Source organism: Manis pentadactyla, chromosome 3, assembly GCF_030020395.1.
Source record: "Manis pentadactyla isolate mManPen7 chromosome 3, mManPen7.hap1, whole genome shotgun sequence".
Lineage (NCBI taxonomy): Eukaryota > Metazoa > Chordata > Mammalia > Pholidota > Manidae > Manis > Manis pentadactyla.
In genome coordinates this window covers 1076588-1103638 of record NC_080021.1, presented here as the reverse complement: position 1 = coordinate 1103638, position 27051 = coordinate 1076588, and the positions used below count along the sequence as shown (strand labels likewise).

The 27051-nt window shown below is 68.9% G+C and overlaps 1 protein-coding gene across 1 annotated transcript; it reads right to left on the bottom strand.

Moving 5' to 3' along the window:
* Nucleotides 1–528: 528 nt before the first annotated feature.
* EPPK1 (epiplakin 1) lies at nucleotides 529–26841 on the bottom strand. Its single transcript, XM_057497629.1, has 2 exons — nucleotides 26689–26841; nucleotides 529–21969 (listed from the first exon to the last, which is right to left on the bottom strand). Exon 2 carries the CDS (start codon nucleotides 21913–21915, stop codon nucleotides 622–624), a length of 21294 nt encoding a protein of 7097 aa, XP_057353612.1. The 5' UTR covers nucleotides 21916–21969; nucleotides 26689–26841; the 3' UTR covers nucleotides 529–621.
* Between the last annotated feature and the right edge of the window lie 210 nt (nucleotides 26842–27051).

The window sequence follows — 27051 nt, the reverse complement described above, 5'->3', positions numbered from 1 at the left end:
AGGTTATTTTCTCCTAATGTCTTTGTGGCCTGAATGTGCCTCCTGGCTGCAGCTGCCACAAGATGATTGCTCTGAACACCCAGCTACTGCCTTCCTATGGAATGGACGAGCTATGGACTTAATCTGCATAAGACTTTGAACCTAGTTGAATCCATCGCCTTGAGGATTATCATGATTTTATTGCGGTTGCTATTCTTATGTCATTAGTCTGGTCACAGTGCTCCAGATTTCTCCCCTAGGAAGCATTGCAGAAGAAGGAGAATGAGTAGATTGTAAGGGAGATTTCTGGAGAGGTGGTCTCTGGGTAAATCTGTCACATTTCCAAATTAACTCTCCGGGCTTTCGTACATTTGCATATCCACACTAGTGGAAAGAAGTTCATCTCTGTGTCAATGGGTAATCACCTGGGCAACAGAAGGCTTGACTCAAATATAGAGGTTAAGGGGAAGGGGAGGCTTGGTTGCTTCCTTCAATGCTTCCAGAAAACAGAAGAAAGATGGCCCTCAACTGCATTTGGTACGCGATAAATGGGTTTTTAAACTTTATTCCTGACTTTCACATATACCGATTTTAAGACACATTTTGCATGGGATTTCCTCTACCCAGACATAGAGAATTCAATCAAATAAGAGGGAGACAGAGGAGATCAGTCTCGGGGTCCTCCACGCAGCGCCCCAGCAGCTGCCGGTAGGTGAGGTTCTCGTGCGTGCTGGGGTCGAAGAAGCCCTTGGTGTCGTCGCCGGGGTCCGCCAGGACGCGGCTCATCTCCTCGTCGAAGTAGCCGCGCTCGTAGGCCACGTGCACGGGCAGGCGGTGGCTGTGCACGGGGTCGATGATGCCGCCCGTGGCGATCTGGGCCTCCAGCAGGCGGATGCCGTGGTCCCGCACGATGAGGTCCTTCTTCATGGCCTGGAACAGGGAGATCCGCTCGCCGGTGTAGGGGTCGGTGTAGCCGGTGACGGCGCGCTCGGCCGACAGCAGCTTCTCCCGGATCTCGCCGCCCACCACGCCCGCGGCCACCGCCTCCTCCACGGACAGCCGCTGGTTGCGCACGGGGTCGATGACGAAGCCGGTGGCCGCCTGCGCCTCCAGCAGCACCAGGGCCGTGCCCGGCCGCAGGACGCCCTTCCACATGGCCTGGTAGATGCTCATCTTCTCCTGCCGCCCGGGCTCGTCCTTGGCGGGCGCCAGCACGCCCGCGATGCAGCTCGTGCCCTCCAGGTAGCGCTTGACCGAGTCCATCTCCGTCACCTCCTGCGGGGTCTTGGTGCCCTGGGCCAGGTCCCGCAGGGTCTCGGGGCCCAGGATCCCGGACGTGCGCAGCTCGGACGCCGACACCTGGCGCCTCAGGCCCCGGAAGGACAGTTTGCTCAGCCGCTCCTCCGCCTCCTCGATGACCTGGGTGAGGGTGGCGACGAGGGCGGGCAGGGCCAGGGCGCCGGCCGCGTGCTGGGCCAGGAGCTCATCCCGGCGGGCCTGGCTCAGGTAGGAGGAGAAGAGGACGTCCCACACGGAGACCCGCTGGCCCCGGAACTGCCCGGCGTGCACCTCCATGGTGGCGGCACGCAGGGCCTGCTCCCGCAGGCGGCCGGCGGCCTGGGCGTCGGCCTCGCCCGCAGAGGGCCGGGCGTCGCCGTCACCACGACCGAGCGGGCCGGGCTCCTGTGGGTCGGAGGAGGCGTGCCCCTGTGCGCGCTCGGACCCGTGGGCCGCCTCGGCCTCCTCGATGATGGCGGTCAGCCTGCGGGTCAGCGCGGGCAAGCCCAGCGTCCCCGAGCCGAACTGGGCCAGCAGCTGCTCCCGCGTGGCGCCGCCCACGTAGCTGGACGCCAGCACGTCCCACACGGGCTGCGCCGGCCCCCGCAGGCGTCCCACCTTGACCTCCATGGTGGCGGCACTCAGGGCCCCCCGAGGGTCCGGGGGGGCCGGGAGCGGGACCCCGTCCTCGGCCCGGGCCGCCAGCGAGGTGAGGGCGGCGGCCACCCCCTGCGCGGTCAGCGTGCCCGCCTGGCACCTGAGCAGCAGGTCCTGCCGCAGGCTCTCGGGAACCTCCCGACGGAAGAGGAGCTCCCAGACGGAGAGGCTCTGGCCCTGCAGGGCGCCCGAGCCCGGCGTCACGCGGGCGTCACGCAGGGCGCCGCGCAGCTCCTCGCTCAGCTGGTGCACGGCGGAGTCCCGGCCGGCCAGCTGCAGCATGTAGAGGCCCGTCTCGGGGTCCTCCACGCAGCGCCCCAGCAGCTGCCGGTAGGTGAGGTTCTCGTGCATGCTGGGGTCGAAGAAGCCCTTGGTGTCGTCGCCGGGGTCCGCCAGGACGCGGCTCATCTCCTCGTCGAAGTAGCCGCGCTCGTAGGCCACGTGCACGGGCAGGCGGTGGCTGTGCACGGGGTCGATGATGCCGCCCGTGGCGATCTGGGCCTCCAGCAGGCGGATGCCGTGGTCCCGCACGATGAGGTCCTTCTTCATGGCCTGGAACAGGGAGATCCGCTCGCCGGTGTAGGGGTCGGTGTAGCCGGTGACGGCGCGCTCGGCCGACAGCAGCTTCTCCCGGATCTCGCCGCCCACCACGCCCGCGGCCACCGCCTCCTCCACGGACAGCCGCTGGTTGCGCACGGGGTCGATGACGAAGCCGGTGGCCGCCTGCGCCTCCAGCAGCACCAGGGCCGTGCCCGGCCGCAGGACGCCCTTCCACATGGCCTGGTAGATGCTCATCTTCTCCTGCCGCCCGGGCTCGTCCTTGGCGGGCGCCAGCACGCCCGCGATGCAGCTCGTGCCCTCCAGGTAGCGCTTGACCGAGTCCATCTCCGTCACCTCCTGCGGGGTCTTGGTGCCCTGGGCCAGGTCCCGCAGGGTCTCGGGGCCCAGGATCCCGGACGTGCGCAGCTCGGACGCCGACACCTGGCGCCTCAGGCCCCGGAAGGACAGTTTGCTCAGCCGCTCCTCCGCCTCCTCGATGACCTGGGTGAGGGTGGCGACGAGGGCGGGCAGGGCCAGGGCGCCGGCCGCGTGCTGGGCCAGGAGCTCATCCCGGCGGGCCTGGCTCAGGTAGGAGGAGAAGAGGACGTCCCACACGGAGACCCGCTGGCCCCGGAACTGCCCGGCGTGCACCTCCATGGTGGCGGCACGCAGGGCCTGCTCCCGCAGGCGGCCGGCGGCCTGGGCGTCGGCCTCGCCCGCAGAGGGCCGGGCGTCGCCGTCACCACGACCGAGCGGGCCGGGCTCCTGTGGGTCGGAGGAGGCGTGCCCCTGTGCGCGCTCGGACCCGTGGGCCGCCTCGGCCTCCTCGATGATGGCGGTCAGCCTGCGGGTCAGCGCGGGCAAGCCCAGCGTCCCCGAGCCGAACTGGGCCAGCAGCTGCTCCCGCGTGGCGCCGCCCACGTAGCTGGACGCCAGCACGTCCCACACGGGCTGCGCCGGCCCCCGCAGGCGTCCCACCTTGACCTCCATGGTGGCGGCACTCAGGGCCCCCCGAGGGTCCGGGGGGGCCGGGAGCGGGACCCCGTCCTCGGCCCGGGCCGCCAGCGAGGTGAGGGCGGCGGCCACCCCCTGCGCGGTCAGCGTGCCCGCCTGGCACCTGAGCAGCAGGTCCTGCCGCAGGCTCTCGGGAACCTCCCGACGGAAGAGGAGCTCCCAGACGGAGAGGCTCTGGCCCTGCAGGGCGCCCGAGCCCGGCGTCACGCGGGCGTCACGCAGGGCGCCGCGCAGCTCCTCGCTCAGCTGGTGCACGGCGGAGTCCCGGCCGGCCAGCTGCAGCATGTAGAGGCCCGTCTCGGGGTCCTCCACGCAGCGCCCCAGCAGCTGCCGGTAGGTGAGGTTCTCGTGCGTGCTGGGGTCGAAGAAGCCCTTGGTGTCGTCGCCGGGGTCCGCCAGGACGCGGCTCATCTCCTCGTCGAAGTAGCCGCGCTCGTAGGCCACGTGCACGGGCAGGCGGTGGCTGTGCACGGGGTCGATGATGCCGCCCGTGGCGATCTGGGCCTCCAGCAGGCGGATGCCGTGGTCCCGCACGATGAGGTCCTTCTTCATGGCCTGGAACAGGGAGATCCGCTCGCCGGTGTAGGGGTCGGTGTAGCCGGTGACGGCGCGCTCGGCCGACAGCAGCTTCTCCCGGATCTCGCCGCCCACCACGCCCGCGGCCACCGCCTCCTCCACGGACAGCCGCTGGTTGCGCACGGGGTCGATGACGAAGCCGGTGGCCGCCTGCGCCTCCAGCAGCACCAGGGCCGTGCCCGGCCGCAGGACGCCCTTCCACATGGCCTGGTAGATGCTCATCTTCTCCTGCCGCCCGGGCTCGTCCTTGGCGGGCGCCAGCACGCCCGCGATGCAGCTCGTGCCCTCCAGGTAGCGCTTGACCGAGTCCATCTCCGTCACCTCCTGCGGGGTCTTGGTGCCCTGGGCCAGGTCCCGCAGGGTCTCGGGGCCCAGGATCCCGGACGTGCGCAGCTCGGACGCCGACACCTGGCGCCTCAGGCCCCGGAAGGACAGTTTGCTCAGCCGCTCCTCCGCCTCCTCGATGACCTGGGTGAGGGTGGCGACGAGGGCGGGCAGGGCCAGGGCGCCGGCCGCGTGCTGGGCCAGGAGCTCATCCCGGCGGGCCTGGCTCAGGTAGGAGGAGAAGAGGACGTCCCACACGGAGACCCGCTGGCCCCGGAACTGCCCGGCGTGCACCTCCATGGTGGCGGCACGCAGGGCCTGCTCCCGCAGGCGGCCGGCGGCCTGGGCGTCGGCCTCGCCCGCAGAGGGCCGGGCGTCGCCGTCACCACGACCGAGCGGGCCGGGCTCCTGTGGGTCGGAGGAGGCGTGCCCCTGTGCGCGCTCGGACCCGTGGGCCGCCTCGGCCTCCTCGATGATGGCGGTCAGCCTGCGGGTCAGCGCGGGCAAGCCCAGCGTCCCCGAGCCGAACTGGGCCAGCAGCTGCTCCCGCGTGGCGCCGCCCACGTAGCTGGACGCCAGCACGTCCCACACGGGCTGCGCCGGCCCCCGCAGGCGTCCCACCTTGACCTCCATGGTGGCGGCACTCAGGGCCCCCCGAGGGTCCGGGGGGGCCGGGAGCGGGACCCCGTCCTCGGCCCGGGCCGCCAGCGAGGTGAGGGCGGCGGCCACCCCCTGCGCGGTCAGCGTGCCCGCCTGGCACCTGAGCAGCAGGTCCTGCCGCAGGCTCTCGGGAACCTCCCGACGGAAGAGGAGCTCCCAGACGGAGAGGCTCTGGCCCTGCAGGGCGCCCGAGCCCGGCGTCACGCGGGCGTCACGCAGGGCGCCGCGCAGCTCCTCGCTCAGCTGGTGCACGGCGGAGTCCCGGCCGGCCAGCTGCAGCATGTAGAGGCCCGTCTCGGGGTCCTCCACGCAGCGCCCCAGCAGCTGCCGGTAGGTGAGGTTCTCGTGCGTGCTGGGGTCGAAGAAGCCCTTGGTGTCGTCGCCGGGGTCCGCCAGGACGCGGCTCATCTCCTCGTCGAAGTAGCCGCGCTCGTAGGCCACGTGCACGGGCAGGCGGTGGCTGTGCACGGGGTCGATGATGCCGCCCGTGGCGATCTGGGCCTCCAGCAGGCGGATGCCGTGGTCCCGCACGATGAGGTCCTTCTTCATGGCCTGGAACAGGGAGATCCGCTCGCCGGTGTAGGGGTCGGTGTAGCCGGTGACGGCGCGCTCGGCCGACAGCAGCTTCTCCCGGATCTCGCCGCCCACCACGCCCGCGGCCACCGCCTCCTCCACGGACAGCCGCTGGTTGCGCACGGGGTCGATGACGAAGCCGGTGGCCGCCTGCGCCTCCAGCAGCACCAGGGCCGTGCCCGGCCGCAGGACGCCCTTCCACATGGCCTGGTAGATGCTCATCTTCTCCTGCCGCCCGGGCTCGTCCTTGGCGGGCGCCAGCACGCCCGCGATGCAGCTCGTGCCCTCCAGGTAGCGCTTGACCGAGTCCATCTCCGTCACCTCCTGCGGGGTCTTGGTGCCCTGGGCCAGGTCCCGCAGGGTCTCGGGGCCCAGGATCCCGGACGTGCGCAGCTCGGACGCCGACACCTGGCGCCTCAGGCCCCGGAAGGACAGTTTGCTCAGCCGCTCCTCCGCCTCCTCGATGACCTGGGTGAGGGTGGCGACGAGGGCGGGCAGGGCCAGGGCGCCGGCCGCGTGCTGGGCCAGGAGCTCATCCCGGCGGGCCTGGCTCAGGTAGGAGGAGAAGAGGACGTCCCACACGGAGACCCGCTGGCCCCGGAACTGCCCGGCGTGCACCTCCATGGTGGCGGCACGCAGGGCCTGCTCCCGCAGGCGGCCGGCGGCCTGGGCGTCGGCCTCGCCCGCAGAGGGCCGGGCGTCGCCGTCACCACGACCGAGCGGGCCGGGCTCCTGTGGGTCGGAGGAGGCGTGCCCCTGTGCGCGCTCGGACCCGTGGGCCGCCTCGGCCTCCTCGATGATGGCGGTCAGCCTGCGGGTCAGCGCGGGCAAGCCCAGCGTCCCCGAGCCGAACTGGGCCAGCAGCTGCTCCCGCGTGGCGCCGCCCACGTAGCTGGACGCCAGCACGTCCCACACGGGCTGCGCCGGCCCCCGCAGGCGTCCCACCTTGACCTCCATGGTGGCGGCACTCAGGGCCCCCCGAGGGTCCGGGGGGGCCGGGAGCGGGACCCCGTCCTCGGCCCGGGCCGCCAGCGAGGTGAGGGCGGCGGCCACCCCCTGCGCGGTCAGCGTGCCCGCCTGGCACCTGAGCAGCAGGTCCTGCCGCAGGCTCTCGGGAACCTCCCGACGGAAGAGGAGCTCCCAGACGGAGAGGCTCTGGCCCTGCAGGGCGCCCGAGCCCGGCGTCACGCGGGCGTCACGCAGGGCGCCGCGCAGCTCCTCGCTCAGCTGGTGCACGGCGGAGTCCCGGCCGGCCAGCTGCAGCATGTAGAGGCCCGTCTCGGGGTCCTCCACGCAGCGCCCCAGCAGCTGCCGGTAGGTGAGGTTCTCGTGCGTGCTGGGGTCGAAGAAGCCCTTGGTGTCGTCGCCGGGGTCCGCCAGGACGCGGCTCATCTCCTCGTCGAAGTAGCCGCGCTCGTAGGCCACGTGCACGGGCAGGCGGTGGCTGTGCACGGGGTCGATGATGCCGCCCGTGGCGATCTGGGCCTCCAGCAGGCGGATGCCGTGGTCCCGCACGATGAGGTCCTTCTTCATGGCCTGGAACAGGGAGATCCGCTCGCCGGTGTAGGGGTCGGTGTAGCCGGTGACGGCGCGCTCGGCCGACAGCAGCTTCTCCCGGATCTCGCCGCCCACCACGCCCGCGGCCACCGCCTCCTCCACGGACAGCCGCTGGTTGCGCACGGGGTCGATGACGAAGCCGGTGGCCGCCTGCGCCTCCAGCAGCACCAGGGCCGTGCCCGGCCGCAGGACGCCCTTCCACATGGCCTGGTAGATGCTCATCTTCTCCTGCCGCCCGGGCTCGTCCTTGGCGGGCGCCAGCACGCCCGCGATGCAGCTCGTGCCCTCCAGGTAGCGCTTGACCGAGTCCATCTCCGTCACCTCCTGCGGGGTCTTGGTGCCCTGGGCCAGGTCCCGCAGGGTCTCGGGGCCCAGGATCCCGGACGTGCGCAGCTCGGACGCCGACACCTGGCGCCTCAGGCCCCGGAAGGACAGTTTGCTCAGCCGCTCCTCCGCCTCCTCGATGACCTGGGTGAGGGTGGCGACGAGGGCGGGCAGGGCCAGGGCGCCGGCCGCGTGCTGGGCCAGGAGCTCATCCCGGCGGGCCTGGCTCAGGTAGGAGGAGAAGAGGACGTCCCACACGGAGACCCGCTGGCCCCGGAACTGCCCGGCGTGCACCTCCATGGTGGCGGCACGCAGGGCCTGCTCCCGCAGGCGGCCGGCGGCCTGGGCGTCGGCCTCGCCCGCAGAGGGCCGGGCGTCGCCGTCACCACGACCGAGCGGGCCGGGCTCCTGTGGGTCGGAGGAGGCGTGCCCCTGTGCGCGCTCGGACCCGTGGGCCGCCTCGGCCTCCTCGATGATGGCGGTCAGCCTGCGGGTCAGCGCGGGCAAGCCCAGCGTCCCCGAGCCGAACTGGGCCAGCAGCTGCTCCCGCGTGGCGCCGCCCACGTAGCTGGACGCCAGCACGTCCCACACGGGCTGCGCCGGCCCCCGCAGGCGTCCCACCTTGACCTCCATGGTGGCGGCACTCAGGGCCCCCCGAGGGTCCGGGGGGGCCGGGAGCGGGACCCCGTCCTCGGCCCGGGCCGCCAGCGAGGTGAGGGCGGCGGCCACCCCCTGCGCGGTCAGCGTGCCCGCCTGGCACCTGAGCAGCAGGTCCTGCCGCAGGCTCTCGGGAACCTCCCGACGGAAGAGGAGCTCCCAGACGGAGAGGCTCTGGCCCTGCAGGGCGCCCGAGCCCGGCGTCACGCGGGCGTCACGCAGGGCGCCGCGCAGCTCCTCGCTCAGCTGGTGCACGGCGGAGTCCCGGCCGGCCAGCTGCAGCATGTAGAGGCCCGTCTCGGGGTCCTCCACGCAGCGCCCCAGCAGCTGCCGGTAGGTGAGGTTCTCGTGCGTGCTGGGGTCGAAGAAGCCCTTGGTGTCGTCGCCGGGGTCCGCCAGGACGCGGCTCATCTCCTCGTCGAAGTAGCCGCGCTCGTAGGCCACGTGCACGGGCAGGCGGTGGCTGTGCACGGGGTCGATGATGCCGCCCGTGGCGATCTGGGCCTCCAGCAGGCGGATGCCGTGGTCCCGCACGATGAGGTCCTTCTTCATGGCCTGGAACAGGGAGATCCGCTCGCCGGTGTAGGGGTCGGTGTAGCCGGTGACGGCGCGCTCGGCCGACAGCAGCTTCTCCCGGATCTCGCCGCCCACCACGCCCGCGGCCACCGCCTCCTCCACGGACAGCCGCTGGTTGCGCACGGGGTCGATGACGAAGCCGGTGGCCGCCTGCGCCTCCAGCAGCACCAGGGCCGTGCCCGGCCGCAGGACGCCCTTCCACATGGCCTGGTAGATGCTCATCTTCTCCTGCCGCCCGGGCTCGTCCTTGGCGGGCGCCAGCACGCCCGCGATGCAGCTCGTGCCCTCCAGGTAGCGCTTGACCGAGTCCATCTCCGTCACCTCCTGCGGGGTCTTGGTGCCCTGGGCCAGGTCCCGCAGGGTCTCGGGGCCCAGGATCCCGGACGTGCGCAGCTCGGACGCCGACACCTGGCGCCTCAGGCCCCGGAAGGACAGTTTGCTCAGCCGCTCCTCCGCCTCCTCGATGACCTGGGTGAGGGTGGCGACGAGGGCGGGCAGGGCCAGGGCGCCGGCCGCGTGCTGGGCCAGGAGCTCATCCCGGCGGGCCTGGCTCAGGTAGGAGGAGAAGAGGACGTCCCACACGGAGACCCGCTGGCCCCGGAACTGCCCGGCGTGCACCTCCATGGTGGCGGCACGCAGGGCCTGCTCCCGCAGGCGGCCGGCGGCCTGGGCGTCGGCCTCGCCCGCAGAGGGCCGGGCGTCGCCGTCACCACGACCGAGCGGGCCGGGCTCCTGTGGGTCGGAGGAGGCGTGCCCCTGTGCGCGCTCGGACCCGTGGGCCGCCTCGGCCTCCTCGATGATGGCGGTCAGCCTGCGGGTCAGCGCGGGCAAGCCCAGCGTCCCCGAGCCGAACTGGGCCAGCAGCTGCTCCCGCGTGGCGCCGCCCACGTAGCTGGACGCCAGCACGTCCCACACGGGCTGCGCCGGCCCCCGCAGGCGTCCCACCTTGACCTCCATGGTGGCGGCACTCAGGGCCCCCCGAGGGTCCGGGGGGGCCGGGAGCGGGACCCCGTCCTCGGCCCGGGCCGCCAGCGAGGTGAGGGCGGCGGCCACCCCCTGCGCGGTCAGCGTGCCCGCCTGGCACCTGAGCAGCAGGTCCTGCCGCAGGCTCTCGGGAACCTCCCGACGGAAGAGGAGCTCCCAGACGGAGAGGCTCTGGCCCTGCAGGGCGCCCGAGCCCGGCGTCACGCGGGCGTCACGCAGGGCGCCGCGCAGCTCCTCGCTCAGCTGGTGCACGGCGGAGTCCCGGCCGGCCAGCTGCAGCATGTAGAGGCCCGTCTCGGGGTCCTCCACGCAGCGCCCCAGCAGCTGCCGGTAGGTGAGGTTCTCGTGCGTGCTGGGGTCGAAGAAGCCCTTGGTGTCGTCGCCGGGGTCCGCCAGGACGCGGCTCATCTCCTCGTCGAAGTAGCCGCGCTCGTAGGCCACGTGCACGGGCAGGCGGTGGCTGTGCACGGGGTCGATGATGCCGCCCGTGGCGATCTGGGCCTCCAGCAGGCGGATGCCGTGGTCCCGCACGATGAGGTCCTTCTTCATGGCCTGGAACAGGGAGATCCGCTCGCCGGTGTAGGGGTCGGTGTAGCCGGTGACGGCGCGCTCGGCCGACAGCAGCTTCTCCCGGATCTCGCCGCCCACCACGCCCGCGGCCACCGCCTCCTCCACGGACAGCCGCTGGTTGCGCACGGGGTCGATGACGAAGCCGGTGGCCGCCTGCGCCTCCAGCAGCACCAGGGCCGTGCCCGGCCGCAGGACGCCCTTCCACATGGCCTGGTAGATGCTCATCTTCTCCTGCCGCCCGGGCTCGTCCTTGGCGGGCGCCAGCACGCCCGCGATGCAGCTCGTGCCCTCCAGGTAGCGCTTGACCGAGTCCATCTCCGTCACCTCCTGCGGGGTCTTGGTGCCCTGGGCCAGGTCCCGCAGGGTCTCGGGGCCCAGGATCCCGGACGTGCGCAGCTCGGACGCCGACACCTGGCGCCTCAGGCCCCGGAAGGACAGTTTGCTCAGCCGCTCCTCCGCCTCCTCGATGACCTGGGTGAGGGTGGCGACGAGGGCGGGCAGGGCCAGGGCGCCGGCCGCGTGCTGGGCCAGGAGCTCATCCCGGCGGGCCTGGCTCAGGTAGGAGGAGAAGAGGACGTCCCACACGGAGACCCGCTGGCCCCGGAACTGCCCGGCGTGCACCTCCATGGTGGCGGCACGCAGGGCCTGCTCCCGCAGGCGGCCGGCGGCCTGGGCGTCGGCCTCGCCCGCAGAGGGCCGGGCGTCGCCGTCACCACGACCGAGCGGGCCGGGCTCCTGTGGGTCGGAGGAGGCGTGCCCCTGTGCGCGCTCGGACCCGTGGGCCGCCTCGGCCTCCTCGATGATGGCGGTCAGCCTGCGGGTCAGCGCGGGCAAGCCCAGCGTCCCCGAGCCGAACTGGGCCAGCAGCTGCTCCCGCGTGGCGCCGCCCACGTAGCTGGACGCCAGCACGTCCCACACGGGCTGCGCCGGCCCCCGCAGGCGTCCCACCTTGACCTCCATGGTGGCGGCACTCAGGGCCCCCCGAGGGTCCGGGGGGGCCGGGAGCGGGACCCCGTCCTCGGCCCGGGCCGCCAGCGAGGTGAGGGCGGCGGCCACCCCCTGCGCGGTCAGCGTGCCCGCCTGGCACCTGAGCAGCAGGTCCTGCCGCAGGCTCTCGGGAACCTCCCGACGGAAGAGGAGCTCCCAGACGGAGAGGCTCTGGCCCTGCAGGGCGCCCGAGCCCGGCGTCACGCGGGCGTCACGCAGGGCGCCGCGCAGCTCCTCGCTCAGCTGGTGCACGGCGGAGTCCCGGCCGGCCAGCTGCAGCATGTAGAGGCCCGTCTCGGGGTCCTCCACGCAGCGCCCCAGCAGCTGCCGGTAGGTGAGGTTCTCGTGCGTGCTGGGGTCGAAGAAGCCCTTGGTGTCGTCGCCGGGGTCCGCCAGGACGCGGCTCATCTCCTCGTCGAAGTAGCCGCGCTCGTAGGCCACGTGCACGGGCAGGCGGTGGCTGTGCACGGGGTCGATGATGCCGCCCGTGGCGATCTGGGCCTCCAGCAGGCGGATGCCGTGGTCCCGCACGATGAGGTCCTTCTTCATGGCCTGGAACAGGGAGATCCGCTCGCCGGTGTAGGGGTCGGTGTAGCCGGTGACGGCGCGCTCGGCCGACAGCAGCTTCTCCCGGATCTCGCCGCCCACCACGCCCGCGGCCACCGCCTCCTCCACGGACAGCCGCTGGTTGCGCACGGGGTCGATGACGAAGCCGGTGGCCGCCTGCGCCTCCAGCAGCACCAGGGCCGTGCCCGGCCGCAGGACGCCCTTCCACATGGCCTGGTAGATGCTCATCTTCTCCTGCCGCCCGGGCTCGTCCTTGGCGGGCGCCAGCACGCCCGCGATGCAGCTCGTGCCCTCCAGGTAGCGCTTGACCGAGTCCATCTCCGTCACCTCCTGCGGGGTCTTGGTGCCCTGGGCCAGGTCCCGCAGGGTCTCGGGGCCCAGGATCCCGGACGTGCGCAGCTCGGACGCCGACACCTGGCGCCTCAGGCCCCGGAAGGACAGTTTGCTCAGCCGCTCCTCCGCCTCCTCGATGACCTGGGTGAGGGTGGCGACGAGGGCGGGCAGGGCCAGGGCGCCGGCCGCGTGCTGGGCCAGGAGCTCATCCCGGCGGGCCTGGCTCAGGTAGGAGGAGAAGAGGACGTCCCACACGGAGACCCGCTGGCCCCGGAACTGCCCGGCGTGCACCTCCATGGTGGCGGCACGCAGGGCCTGCTCCCGCAGGCGGCCGGCGGCCTGGGCGTCGGCCTCGCCCGCAGAGGGCCGGGCGTCGCCGTCACCACGACCGAGCGGGCCGGGCTCCTGTGGGTCGGAGGAGGCGTGCCCCTGTGCGCGCTCGGACCCGTGGGCCGCCTCGGCCTCCTCGATGATGGCGGTCAGCCTGCGGGTCAGCGCGGGCAAGCCCAGCGTCCCCGAGCCGAACTGGGCCAGCAGCTGCTCCCGCGTGGCGCCGCCCACGTAGCTGGACGCCAGCACGTCCCACACGGGCTGCGCCGGCCCCCGCAGGCGTCCCACCTTGACCTCCATGGTGGCGGCACTCAGGGCCCCCCGAGGGTCCGGGGGGGCCGGGAGCGGGACCCCGTCCTCGGCCCGGGCCGCCAGCGAGGTGAGGGCGGCGGCCACCCCCTGCGCGGTCAGCGTGCCCGCCTGGCACCTGAGCAGCAGGTCCTGCCGCAGGCTCTCGGGAACCTCCCGACGGAAGAGGAGCTCCCAGACGGAGAGGCTCTGGCCCTGCAGGGCGCCCGAGCCCGGCGTCACGCGGGCGTCACGCAGGGCGCCGCGCAGCTCCTCGCTCAGCTGGTGCACGGCGGAGTCCCGGCCGGCCAGCTGCAGCATGTAGAGGCCCGTCTCGGGGTCCTCCACGCAGCGCCCCAGCAGCTGCCGGTAGGTGAGGTTCTCGTGCGTGCTGGGGTCGAAGAAGCCCTTGGTGTCGTCGCCGGGGTCCGCCAGGACGCGGCTCATCTCCTCGTCGAAGTAGCCGCGCTCGTAGGCCACGTGCACGGGCAGGCGGTGGCTGTGCACGGGGTCGATGATGCCGCCCGTGGCGATCTGGGCCTCCAGCAGGCGGATGCCGTGGTCCCGCACGATGAGGTCCTTCTTCATGGCCTGGAACAGGGAGATCCGCTCGCCGGTGTAGGGGTCGGTGTAGCCGGTGACGGCGCGCTCGGCCGACAGCAGCTTCTCCCGGATCTCGCCGCCCACCACGCCCGCGGCCACCGCCTCCTCCACGGACAGCCGCTGGTTGCGCACGGGGTCGATGACGAAGCCGGTGGCCGCCTGCGCCTCCAGCAGCACCAGGGCCGTGCCCGGCCGCAGGACGCCCTTCCACATGGCCTGGTAGATGCTCATCTTCTCCTGCCGCCCGGGCTCGTCCTTGGCGGGCGCCAGCACGCCCGCGATGCAGCTCGTGCCCTCCAGGTAGCGCTTGACCGAGTCCATCTCCGTCACCTCCTGCGGGGTCTTGGTGCCCTGGGCCAGGTCCCGCAGGGTCTCGGGGCCCAGGATCCCGGACGTGCGCAGCTCGGACGCCGACACCTGGCGCCTCAGGCCCCGGAAGGACAGTTTGCTCAGCCGCTCCTCCGCCTCCTCGATGACCTGGGTGAGGGTGGCGACGAGGGCGGGCAGGGCCAGGGCGCCGGCCGCGTGCTGGGCCAGGAGCTCATCCCGGCGGGCCTGGCTCAGGTAGGAGGAGAAGAGGACGTCCCACACGGAGACCCGCTGGCCCCGGAACTGCCCGGCGTGCACCTCCATGGTGGCGGCACGCAGGGCCTGCTCCCGCAGGCGGCCGGCGGCCTGGGCGTCGGCCTCGCCCGCAGAGGGCCGGGCGTCGCCGTCACCACGACCGAGCGGGCCGGGCTCCTGTGGGTCGGAGGAGGCGTGCCCCTGTGCGCGCTCGGACCCGTGGGCCGCCTCGGCCTCCTCGATGATGGCGGTCAGCCTGCGGGTCAGCGCGGGCAAGCCCAGCGTCCCCGAGCCGAACTGGGCCAGCAGCTGCTCCCGCGTGGCGCCGCCCACGTAGCTGGACGCCAGCACGTCCCACACGGGCTGCGCCGGCCCCCGCAGGCGTCCCACCTTGACCTCCATGGTGGCGGCACTCAGGGCCCCCCGAGGGTCCGGGGGGGCCGGGAGCGGGACCCCGTCCTCGGCCCGGGCCGCCAGCGAGGTGAGGGCGGCGGCCACCCCCTGCGCGGTCAGCGTGCCCGCCTGGCACCTGAGCAGCAGGTCCTGCCGCAGGCTCTCGGGAACCTCCCGACGGAAGAGGAGCTCCCAGACGGAGAGGCTCTGGCCCTGCAGGGCGCCCGAGCCCGGCGTCACGCGGGCGTCACGCAGGGCGCCGCGCAGCTCCTCGCTCAGCTGGTGCACGGCGGAGTCCCGGCCGGCCAGCTGCAGCATGTAGAGGCCCGTCTCGGGGTCCTCCACGCAGCGCCCCAGCAGCTGCCGGTAGGTGAGGTTCTCGTGCGTGCTGGGGTCGAAGAAGCCCTTGGTGTCGTCGCCGGGGTCCGCCAGGACGCGGCTCATCTCCTCGTCGAAGTAGCCGCGCTCGTAGGCCACGTGCACGGGCAGGCGGTGGCTGTGCACGGGGTCGATGATGCCGCCCGTGGCGATCTGGGCCTCCAGCAGGCGGATGCCGTGGTCCCGCACGATGAGGTCCTTCTTCATGGCCTGGAACAGGGAGATCCGCTCGCCGGTGTAGGGGTCGGTGTAGCCGGTGACGGCGCGCTCGGCCGACAGCAGCTTCTCCCGGATCTCGCCGCCCACCACGCCCGCGGCCACCGCCTCCTCCACGGACAGCCGCTGGTTGCGCACGGGGTCGATGACGAAGCCGGTGGCCGCCTGCGCCTCCAGCAGCACCAGGGCCGTGCCCGGCCACAGGACGCCCTTCCACATGGCCTGGTAGATGCTCATCTTCTCCTGCCGCCCGGGCTCGTCCTTGGCGGGCGCCAGCACGCCCGCGATGCAGCTCGTGCCCTCCAGGTAGCGTTTCACCTCTTCAGTGTTTCTAAGCTCTTCCACTGACCGACATCCTCTCTCCAGTTCCTCTAATGTGCTTTTAGCGATGATATCTGAGTGAAACAGCTCAGAGGCTGTGATCTGTCTTCGAATGCCTCTGAACCATAATTGTTTTTTGTTCTTCTCCTTTTCATTGATTGTTTCTGAAATAATTTGTGCCACATGTTCCAGTGCATGTCTGAATTCTGATCTGTACTTTCCTGCTAACTGAAGCTTCTTGTCCTCTGTCACATATCCGGTGTTCAAAAGCTCCCACACCGATCGCCTTTGGTCTTTGTACCTTCCCTTGGTGACTTCCACCCACTCAGCCTCAAGCGCTCTTCTTGTTGCCTCCTCTATGTACGGGCAGTCCTTCCCTCTGCTGATGACAGGGAACAGAGCCCAGCCTGTCCCTGGTGCCCGTTTGCTCCTGTCCTGTAGCTCCTGGTATGTGACCTTCTCTTGGGTGTTGGGATCCACAAACCTTTTATTTATGCATTTATGATCCGAAACAAGTGCACTCATGTCCTGGGCCAGACAGCCACGTCTGTAGGCTGTGTCCATCGGGACCCGGTGGTGGTGCAGGGGGTCAACAATGCCCCCCGTGGCCACCTGCACCTCGAGCAGTCTAAGCCCCTCCTCCCATTCGACTAATTTCCGTTTCATGGCCTGGAACAGGGAGAGTGTGTCTCCAGTGGCCGGGTCCACGTAACCTGTGGCAGCCTTCTCAGCATCCAGGAGCCTCTCCTGCAACTCTTTCCCAACCAGACCAGCAGCCACAGCCTCGTGCACAGTAAACCTCTGGTGGCTGCAGGGGTCCAGTATGAATCCTGTGGCAGCCTGTGCCTCTAGGAGCTGAGCCGCAAACCCGACGGGGATCAGTCCTCTTCTGCTGGCCTCATAGAAGCTCATCACCTCATGTGTGGAGGGTGTGGTCACCCCCGCGATGCAGCCCCTTCCTTCCAAATAGCTCTTCACGTGCTCCAGCCTGCTGAGGTCCTGCCCCCTGCCTTTTTCTCTGCACAGTGTATCCAGCGTCTTTTTATCAATGATTCCAGAGCTGAATAACTCTGCAGCTGACACCTCCCCGCCAATGCCTGCCACCTTGATGACTGCGTTTTGCTTTTCTGTCTCTTCAACTGTAGCTGTGATGATTGCCACCAATTGCTCTGTGTTCACATTCTGGGCTCTGATCTCCTGAACAAGCTCGTGCTTCCTGTCCTCTGTGAAGTATTCGGAGGACAGCAAGTCCCAGAAAGAGACCATCTGACCAGCAAACCTTCCCACATGAATTTCCAGAGTTTTGGATTGCAGAACTTGCCTTGTGGCTTCATTAATACATGTGTAGGTTTCTCCTTTCTTTACAATTTGCAGCATGTAGAGGCCCGTCTCGGGGTCCTCCACGCAGCGCCCCAGCAGCTGCCGGTAGGTGAGGTTCTCGTGCGTGCTGGGGTCGAAGAAGCCCTTGGTGTCGTCGCCGGGGTCTGCCAGGACGCGGCTCATCTCCTCGTCAAAGTAGCCGCGCTCGTAGGCCACGTGCACGGGCAGGCGGTGGCTGTGCACGGGGTCGATGATGCCGCCCGTGGCGATCTGGGCCTCCAGCAGGCGGATGCCGTGGTCCCGCATGATGAGGCCCTTCTTCATGGCCTGGAACAGGGATATCCGCTCGCCGGTGTAGGGGTCGGTGTAGCCAGTGACGGCGCGCTCGGCTGACAGCAGCTTCTCCTGGATCTCGCCGCCCACCACACCCGCGGCCACCGCCTCCTCCACGGACAGCCTCTGGTTGCGCACGGGGTCGATGATGAAGCCGGTGGCTGCCTGCGCCTCCAGCAGCACCAGGGCCGTGCCCGGCCGCAGGACGCCCTTCCACATAGCCTGGTAGATGCTCATCTTCTCCTTTGTGCCCTGTATGAGGACCCCAGCGATGAAGTTGCCTCCTTCGAAGAACTGCCTCACGCTGTCCATCTCTGCCACCTCCTTCATAGTCCTCCTGCCCTGATTCAGCTCATCCAGCGTCTTCTTGTCGATCAGCTGGGACCTGAAGAGGTCACTGGCTGACACCTGCTTCCGGAGCCCTCTCAAGGCAGTTTCTGAGGGCTGCCTCTCTGAGTCTTCGACCAGGGCAGTGACAGCACTGACCACCTGCTTTAGGGCTGTGGCCCTTCCAGACTGGCAGAGAGCTGCTAGCTCTTGCCGCTTGTGAATGCTAATGTACTCTGAGTGCAGTAGGTCCCAGAGAGACACAGTGAGACCATTGAACCTCCCGGCACAGACAGGCACCTTCATGGCCTTCAGGGCCACCACTGTGTGGTTGTCTGCCTCAAACACCACGTCCTCATGGAGTGGTAACAGCCACAGGCCAGTGCTGGCATCCAGGACACATTGCTCCTTGAGCTGCTGGTACGTCACCTTTTCCTGAGCATTGGGATCAAAGAAGAACTTGTTGTCCTCATCTGTCGCAGTCAGTGCCTGGCCTGTGTGCTCATCCAAGAGGCCAAGCCTACAGGCTGCTGCCTGGGGCAGGTGCACCCCATGGGCAGGGTCCACTATGCCCCCTGTGGCCAGCTGCACCTGCAGGAGTGGGAGGCCCTCACTCCAGGGCACAAATCCCTTCTCCATAGCCTGCCACAGTGAGAGGCAACACCCTGAGTCAGGGTCTGCATACCCAGTCACTGCCTGCTCGGCCCTCTGGAGCTGCTCAGTCAGTGCCCCACCCACCAGGCCAGCCTTGACTGCATCCTCCACTGACAGCCTCTGGTTGGTCAGAGGATCGACAAGAAATCCAGACCCGACCTGGGCCTCCAGAAGTCTGTGCCCCAGGCCCACAGGCAGGAGGCCGTCCCTCACAGCCTGGGCAATGCTCACCTTGGCCCCTGAGGGCTGCAGTACATTGGCCACACAGCCTGTGCCCCATAGGCAGGCCTTCACCACCGGCTGCTCAGCAACATCCGCAGTTGAGCAGGTGCCTTGAGCCAGTGCTTCCAGGGTCTCCTGGGTGATGATGCCGGCATCCAGCAGCCAGATGGCAGGAAGCTCGCCACGTGGGCCAGGCACTGTTACACGGGCCCGCAGCAGGAGCTCTGCACCCCGCACCCACCTCTGCACGGCCACCCGCAGCTGCTGCACGGTGGTCTTCCCCACCCTGAAGTCCTCCAAGAAGCCCCTCCGCTGTTGCTCGGTGAAGTGCCAGGAGCCCAGCAGCTCCCAGAGGGATGTGCCATCCTCAGTCCCTTGTGTGGCCTGCAGGGTCTCCTGGACTTGCTCATCTGTGAGGACAGCAGGAGAGCTTTCCAGAAGGGGCAGGAGATGAAGGCTAGAGCCCTCTTCCCTCAGACACTGCTCTAGGAGGTGGGCATAGCTGGTGCGTCCCCGGCTGTCCAGCGTGGGGAAGGTCTCAGAGGAGCTGGACAAGACTGTCTCCATCTCCTGGTCAATGCAGCCACGCTGGGTGGCCACAGGAATGGGGAGGTGGTGGTGGCCTATGGGGTCAATGACCCCTCCGGTGGCTACCTGGGCCTCCAAGAGGCAGATGGCTTGCTCCACAGGGACAAGGCCCTTCTTCATGGCCTGGAACAGGGACACACATGTCCCAGAGAAGGGGTCCCTGAATCCAGTGACGGCACCCTCGGCCCACCTCAGCCTGCCATAGAGCTCTGGCCCCACAAGCTGCCTGCGCACAGCCTCGTCCACCGACAGGGTCTCCAAGCTATGGGGGTCAATAATGGCTCCAGTGGCTGCCTGGGCCTCCAGCAGGGCCAGGGCCACTCCTGGTCCCAGCAGCATCTGCTTCATGGCCTGGTAGAGGCTGAGCCGCCGGCTGGAGGGTTGCAGCAGCACGCCACCCACAGCGCCCAGGCCGCTCAGGTGCTTGCGGACACTGTCCTTGCGCAGAAGGGCCTCAGGGCTGACTGCCCCTGCCAGCACCCGGTCCAGGAGCTTCTGGTCAATGATGTGGGCCTCCAGGAGCTGGTGGACGGTGACTCGGCCCCGCAGTGTGGGCAGTGTGATGTCCGCCCACCTCTCCATGTCTCTCTCCAGGAGCCGTGCAACTTGCTCCAGGGAGGCCCTGTGCAGCCAGTGGTCCTGCAGGAGCTGCCTCCTCCGGTCCTCGCTGAAGTATTCCGAGTTGACCAGCTCCCACGCAGAGACCCTTTGCCCCTGGAACCGCCCATACTTCACTGACAGCAGCAGGCTCTGGAAGGCCTGCCGGGTGGCACTGTCCACCAGCTGGGGCTGTGTGGGGTTGAGTGGCAGGAGGCGCAGGCCCGTCTCGGGGTCCTCCACGCAGCGCCCCAGCAGCTGCCGGTAGGTGAGGTTCTCGTGCGTGCTGGGGTCGAAGAAGCCCTTGGTGTCGTCGCCGGGGTCCGCCAGGACGCGGCTCATCTCCTCGTCGAAGTAGCCGCGCTCGTAGGCCACGTGCACGGGCAGGCGGTGGCTGTGCACGGGGTCGATGATGCCGCCCGTGGCGATCTGGGCCTCCAGCAGGCGGATGCCGTGGTCCCGCACGATGAGGCCCTTCTTCATGGCCTGGAACAGGGAGATCCGCTCGCCGGTGTAGGGGTCGGTGTAGCCGGTGACGGCGCGCTCGGCCGACAGCAGCTTGGTGAACACATTGGGCCCGATGACGAGAGTCCTCAGCGCCTCCTCCACGGAATATCTCTTGTTTTCTTTTGGGTCGATAATGAAACCTGTGGCTGCCTGTGCCTCCAGGAGGACGAGGGCTGTGTCCGGCTTGAGAAGCCCCTTCCCACCAGCCTCGTAGATGCTGAGCCGCTCCTGGGAGCCGGGCAGCAGCAGGCCAGCGATGCCACTGGTGCCCTGCAAGTACCTCCGCACAGAGTCCCGGCCGCCCACTTCCTGGGCTGTGGTCTCCCCTCGCTCCAGCTGCTCATACACATCCTTGTCAATGATCCCTGCTTTCAACAGCTCTCCAGATGTCACAGGGACCCTTAGCCCAGCAAAGGTGGTCCTGGCAGCGGCTGCAGCCTGCTCAAGAATAGTGGTCAGTGCAGATGCCAGCTCCCCCACTGAGAGGGCCCCCTCCTTGTGCTGCTGGGCCAGTGCTGCCCTTTGTGCCACTGGGACGGCCTCGGAGAAGAGCAGCTCCCAGAGAGACATGGGCTGGCCCTGGAACCTGCCCACAGAGACAGTGGCCATAGCCGCACTCAAGGCCCGCCGGGTGCTGTGCTCAATGAACGGGGGCCCCTGTGGCTCCTCTCCAAGGGCCCCACCTGAGATGGGTAGGAAGGCCAGCCCTGTCTCTGGGTCAGTGACACAGCGGGCCAGCAGCTGCCCATAACCAATCCTCTCCCCTGTGCTGGGGTCCAGGAAGTCAGTGGTCTGAGAGAGGCACTGCTCTGTCTCTTTGTCCAGGCAGGCAAAACGCAGAGCAGCCTCCAGGGGCAGCCGGAGCCTGCGGGGTGGACACACTAGCCCGCCTGTGGCCAGCTGGGCATCCAGAAGCCGTAGTGCCAGAGGCCTGTCCACCAGCTCCTTCTTCATAGCCTGGAAAAGGGGGACCTGCGTGCCACTGAAGGGGGCATGGTACCCAGTCACTGCCTGCTCTGCCACCAGGAGCTGCCTGTAGAGCTCTGGGCCAATGAGGGCCGTCCTTACTGCCTCATCCAGCCACAGTTGCCGGCCAGTGGCTGGGTCCACCAGTGTGCAGGTGGCAGCCTGAGCCTCTAGGAGCTGGAGAGCAGCGCCCAGGGGGAGCAGGTGCTCAGTGACGGCCTGGAAGAAGCTCTTCTTGTGGTTGGAGGGCAGCAGGACGACACCCGCCATTCCACCAGTGCCCTGCAGATAGCGGCGCACCTCGGCTCGCGCGCTCACATCCGCCACAGCCAGCCTGCCCTCCCGCAGGTCCTGGGCTGTACCCTCGCCTAGGATCCCTACCTCCAGCAGCTCAGCCAAGCTCACTGCCCCGCTCAGGGTGCGGAAAGTGGTCTTGAGGGGCAGCAGGGCCAGCCCTGAGCCAGGGGCCCGCACGCACCTCCCTAGCAGCTCGCTGTAGGGCAGCTGCTCTAGTGTGTTGGGGTCCATGAAGCCCGGAATGCCGGAACTGGGCCTGCGCTCTGCCAGGCCCTGCCACACCTCCTGGTCCAGGAGGCCCTGCTGGCAGGCCAGCTCTGGGGCCACGCGCATACCCTGGACGGGGTCTATCAGGCCCCCAGTAGCCAGCTGGGCCTCCAGCCAGCTCCACCCCCGTGCCCTGTCCACAACCTGCTTCCCGATGGCCTGGAAGAGAGCCAGCCTCCCACACCCGTAGGGGTCAGGGTACCCAGTGACTGCACACTCAGCAACCAACAGCTTCTCCTTCAGCTCCAGGCCCACTAGGCCCTGCTGCAGGGCCTCAGACACAGGGAACAGCTGGCCCTGGGTGGGGTCCACAAGGCCCCCAGTGGCTGCCTGGGCCTCCAGCAGAGCCAGCCCAAGCCCAGTGGGCAGGAGGCCCTGCTTCATGGCAGCATAGAGACTCCAGGTCTGGCCTGAGGCCTCCACAAGCACCCCAGCAATGCCCTTGGGCTGGGTGGATGAGGTGGCCTCAGCTCGGAGCCCAGAAGGGGTGCTGGCTCCCAACACGGTCTTCAAGGTTTTGGGGACAGTGGGTGGCTCGGTGCCATTGATGACCAGGACATCAGGAGGAGGAGAGGTGTGGCCGTTCATTGTGCCTGTTGGTCGTGCAGCACTCACTCACCCAGGGTTCGTCGTGTCTGTTCCCTGTAGGGAATGGAGAGATTCCATTAGGGACTCTGGGAGGGCCCAGGCAGGTGGGAGGGAAGACCTAGTCAGGGGCCAGTCTCAGACCCTAGACCTGCCTCCAGAACTGGCCAGCCCTCCTGGGGGACGAGGCCCAGCGTGCAGGGGAGGCGGCTCCCGGGAGGGATCGTGTGAACCTGGTCAGCAGGGTGGCCTCCAGGACTCATGGGTTGCTCTCTCCTGCAGGCCACCCTCTGGCCTCCAACTCCCTGGACTCCCCTGACCCTGTTTGCTACAGTCGGGGCTCAGCCATGCACCCACCCTCAGCCTCACCTTCCAACCACTTGGTCCACCCTCCTGATACCCAAAGGCCCCACCCCAACCCTGCCACCCCTTGGGTGGTCTCCATGTGTTTGTGGACATCAGCACCCCACCTCATTATTCCTCCACCTCCCCTCTTCTGGTGACCTTCCCCAAACCCAGACCTGCTGCTACAGATGCCTCTGCTCAGGCCTCGGCTCCCTCCCAGCTCCTGAGTAAGCTCCAAGCAGACCCCTGCCCTCTGACCCCTGAGGTCTCTGCCTCAGCCTGGCTCCAAGTCCTCCTCCACCCACCCCAAGCCCTGTGCCCTCTGGGCTGTGGCACCTCTGTGCTTACACCCAGCCTGGGGGCCCTGGGAGGCCTATGTGCTGGTCCTGTCTCCTGGCACTGCCAGGCCCTGGACGGCTGGCTGCAAGCCCCTGCCACCACCACGGCTGCCCCTTCTCAGCAGAGAGCTGTGTGTCCTGATTCTCCGGGCAGCAGTGACAGGGGTCTGACCTCCCCCATCACACCTGCACACCGACCTTCACCCAGACCTGTCCCTTTCTATGCCGGGTTGAACTGTGTCCCTCAGAAAGGTGTGTCCAAGTCCTAACCCCCCGTCCATCTGGCTGTGGCATCACTTGGAGTAGGGTCTTTGTAGAAGTACTGAAGTTGAAATGAGGCCACACAGCAGTCGGGGATCCCCAACCCAACACGACAGGAAGAGGGGGCAGTGGGGGGGGTGCCAAGATGCTGGAAGCTGAAGGCTGTGCGTGACGCCCTGACCCCAGACTCTGGCCAGCAGAGCTGAGAGAATAGGTCCCACCTGTGGCAATTGTGCTGCCAGCCCAGGAAATGGCTGCCTCTCTCTATCCTCTGCCCTGTTAACAGGTCTGCCCCTCAGAACCACTCCCACCCTGGCCCTGGCCCTCACCCCACCACGGCTGACCTCGGGCCTCAGCTCTGCACTCGCCCTCTGACCCCATCCACAGGCCCTGCTAAGGGGACCCTGGACTCTGGCCGCCAAGCCCAACGAAAGCATTTTGGATCTGAGAAGCGCGCACCTCTGGGTCACAGGGCGTGGGGACCTTTCTCCTTGGGGATACGCTTTCTCTGCTCTGTCTTATTTACCCATTAAATCAGAGAGCCCTGTGGGACTGACCCGAGCCCCTAAATCCACACCTTGAGCCCAGCCTGTCCTGATGTCCCAGTGCCACGAGTAGTGGCCTTGCAAGGAGCTGAAACCTCTCAGCACCCCTGTGATGGGCTCGCCCAGCCCGCCCTGCTTTCCCCCAGCCGGCCCCACCAGCGCAGCCCTCCATGCTGCCCCCCTCAGGGGGTGCCCGGTGGTCTCCCCGGCACACCTTGGCCTCCGCTCGTGGCATCTGCTGTGTCACTCAAACCAGCCTCCCTGCTGTCCTCCAGCCCCCTGAGCAACGCAAGGTCAGCAGAGGAGCATGGACGTGGGGGCTGAGGCCTCCACGGGAAGACCTCAGGGGCCGGGTGATGCAGGCGGCAGCGTGGCTGAGACGGGGCAGAGGCCCCACTGTCAGCAGTAATAAGCCAAGGCTTTGATGTCATCCAGACCTGGTGGGGTGGCTGCTTCCGGGTGCTGCCCAGACCCCACTGGGGAAAACCGGCCCCGGTCCCACCTCAGGGAGGGCCTTGGACAGACGGCCCGGTGGTGCCCCTCTCAAACCTCTCCCCCTAAGGTCACTTCCGGGGGCTGCCCAGGCTTGGTCCCTTGATTCAGCTTTGGGCTTGGATGGCACGGCCCGCAGGGCTGCCTGCTGAGACCGCACTGAGCCCACCCTGGGCGAGAAGCCTGCTCCCTCTTTCCCTTGCACAGACGCCGGGCCCGACCCTCCAGCACACAGATGCCCTGCAGCAGGTCTGCTGCTCAGTACCTCAGACGGCCGGTGCTGGGACCAGGCGGGCAGCAGGGGAGCCTGGGGGAGTCTGCCACCACTGCCCGGCCCTCAGAGCTGCGCACCACAAGGAGAGCAGGCTGCGCCAGGGGGCGGGGGCAGGGCGCAAAATCTGGCTTCCGGGCAGACAAGAGCAGAGGTGGCGCACTAGGGGGCAGTCGTGAGGCCACCAGACTTTGGAGAAAGATCACGAAGCGCTGAGAGTGGCCAGCTGGACAACCAGAACCCGTGTGGACTCCTAGGGCCTCACGGTGGCCAGCGGGGAGGCTCTGGTGTCCTCAGGGCAGGGCAGGCTGAGGTGGCTCTGTCGTGAGGGCCCCTGCCCCAGGAGAGGGGGCACTGCTCTAAATGGGAAGCTCCCTGTCCCAGCAGGTGGACCGCATGGGTCCAGGAACCACTGTGTGAGCAGGCGTGGCCCCCACCATGCCCCTGGAGACCCATGGGGAGCTTGGGCTCCCCCTCCCTGAAGTTCTGGGGCGAGTCCTGGAAGAGGACCACTTCTGCCAGGGGACACCGGTGCCCAGGCCCCAGAGGCCAGAAGAGGAGTACCCACCAGGCAGGGGACTGACCTGGCCGCCAGGCTGGGAGCTTGTGATGCCAGGGGTGCACCCTGGTGGCTCGCGGGCTCCTCCCCTGCCCCGTTCCGGCAGCAGCGGGACCAGAGCAGCCACCGGGATCCCTGAGACCTCGGGGCAACCTGCCGGCGCCTAGCGGAGCATGAGCCTGGCAGATGTGTAGCGGGGGTGAAGGGAATGAGGAGGGGATCACGGAGAGGAGACTGGGAGGGTGGGGTGCACCTCAGACCCTGCGCTGGCAGGGCTGGGGTCCGCCCTGCTCACCCGCTCCTCCCCCACCTCCCCAGGAAGAGAAGCCTGCGGCAACAGTGTGACTGTGGTGAATGCCGGCCGCCCTGACCGGTAGCCTCTGGGGCAGGTGGGAGGCACCCCGGGCCAGCCCTTCCCTACACCCGTCGGCTTCTCCTCCCGTCCACAGGGACCGCCCTGGGCCCCTTTCATAGTGGTCTCTGCGTCGGCCCGCCTCTGGGGCCTGACCTGCCGTGCGCCCTCCGCCTGCCCACACCCAGCACCGGCCTCCTTTGCCAAGTGTCTGGTCCCAGGACCGTTTCCAGTGGGTCTGTGGGCCTCAGGGGGGCCATGAGGCACCCGCCCTGCCCTGGTCTCGGCAGGAGCGCCAGGAAGCGGGGATACGGGGCAGTGAGAAGACTATGCTTGTCGGGACAAAGGTGGGGAGAAATGAGAGGTGACTCACTACCTAGAAAAGGGGGCCCCGCTGGCCCAGAGCCCAGACTCTGTGCTGCAGGGAGGAGGTGCCAGCGCACCTCAGCGAGCAGGGGCTCTGGTTTCCCACAGAAAGGGGGTTCAGGGCTGGTGACCAGGGGCAAGGAGGGTGTGCTGGGCCCGGAGGCTGCGGGCTGCGCCCCATTCCGCCTGCAGTGCCCTTGGGCCTGGCACAGGTCTCCCTGGGCCCTGCCCAGCGGACACGAGGAGGGTCCTGGGAGTGGGTGCTAGGTCTGCGGGGGGCACCTCGGGGACACAGCTGCAGGGGGGACGGACAGACCAGGGCATGTGAGGGGCACCCAGAGCCTGGGGAGCAGCTTCAAGGGTGGGAGACCCTTGGTGGATGTTACAGAAGCCAGAGACCATTGTCCCAGAGGGCAGCCACTAGCATAAGTGGGTGTGGGTGTGACCAAGGGGCTGGTGGCCTTGGGGCTGGGGAAGAAAGGCTAGGACGTCTCAGGATGGCAAAAAGAATCTGAGACAGACGGAGGACCCTTCCTGTGGCTTCCCTGGAGTGGCTCCACCGCAGGTGGCCGGGACGGCCAGGGACACGAGGGCAATTCCTGAGAAGGGTGGGTCTACGTCCCTTGGGCGTGCGCTGTTCGCTGCCGGCAGTCACCAGCCCGAAGAGAAGGAGGGAAGTGCCCCCCGCACCCCGCACCCTCAGCCTGGGGCGGAGTGGGGGCAGGGGGCCGGCTGTCCTTCTGGGCCAGGTCAGAGCGGAACCACCTGGCGGAGCTGCCTCGGGCGCACGCAGGGAGGCAACCACCTGGGCCTTTGCCCCGCTGTTAGCACTGTTGGCCGCCTGCACGGGGCAGAGATCGATGGCCGATAGAAGCTTGGCATGATGGGCAGATGGTGGGCAGGGCTCACATCGGGCACTGCCCCGCCCGCGCTGCCGACCAAGGACCCTGAGCTGATCCCACGTGGCGCCCCGGTGCTCCCCCCAACACTGACGGCTGCCCTCGTGGGTCAGGGCCGGCCGGCCGCACCCCAGCCCCCTGCCCGGAGCCCTCAACTTGTCAGCCTACGTGCCTCGCGCGCCGTCGGGGGCCCTAGCCGCTCAGGCCGCAGACGCCCCCTCCTACCCCGGAAGAGGGGGGACAGAAGAATCGGACCCGCGGGACCCGCCCACAGTGGCGCTCCCGTCTCGCCCGGAAACGCCGGGCAGGCGAGCCCCCCCGCCCCGGGGAGCCCGGACCCCCGCTCACCGGCGGTGCAGGGAGGCCGTCGGGCCGGAGCTCAGACCGCCCGCTGCAGGAGGGGACGAGCCGAGGCCTGGGGCTCCTCAGGGCCCGCCTGCCGCCCGGCGCTCCGTCCGCAGCCCCGCGCACTCCTCGGCCGCGCCGGCGCCGCCCGCGCTTAAACCGGCCCGGCCCCTCCCGCGGCGCCCCGCCCCGTCGGGGTGGGGCCCGCGGGGACCGCGCCCCGCGCCGCGAGGCCCGCCGTCGGTGCGCAGGGCTGGGGCCGAGGGCCGGGGTCCGCCCCCTCCGGCCGTCCGCCCCGCCCCTGGGCCCCCGCGGAGGGACGCGGGGCGGGACTGCGTCCGCGTGGGGTTTGCCAGGGACGTGAGG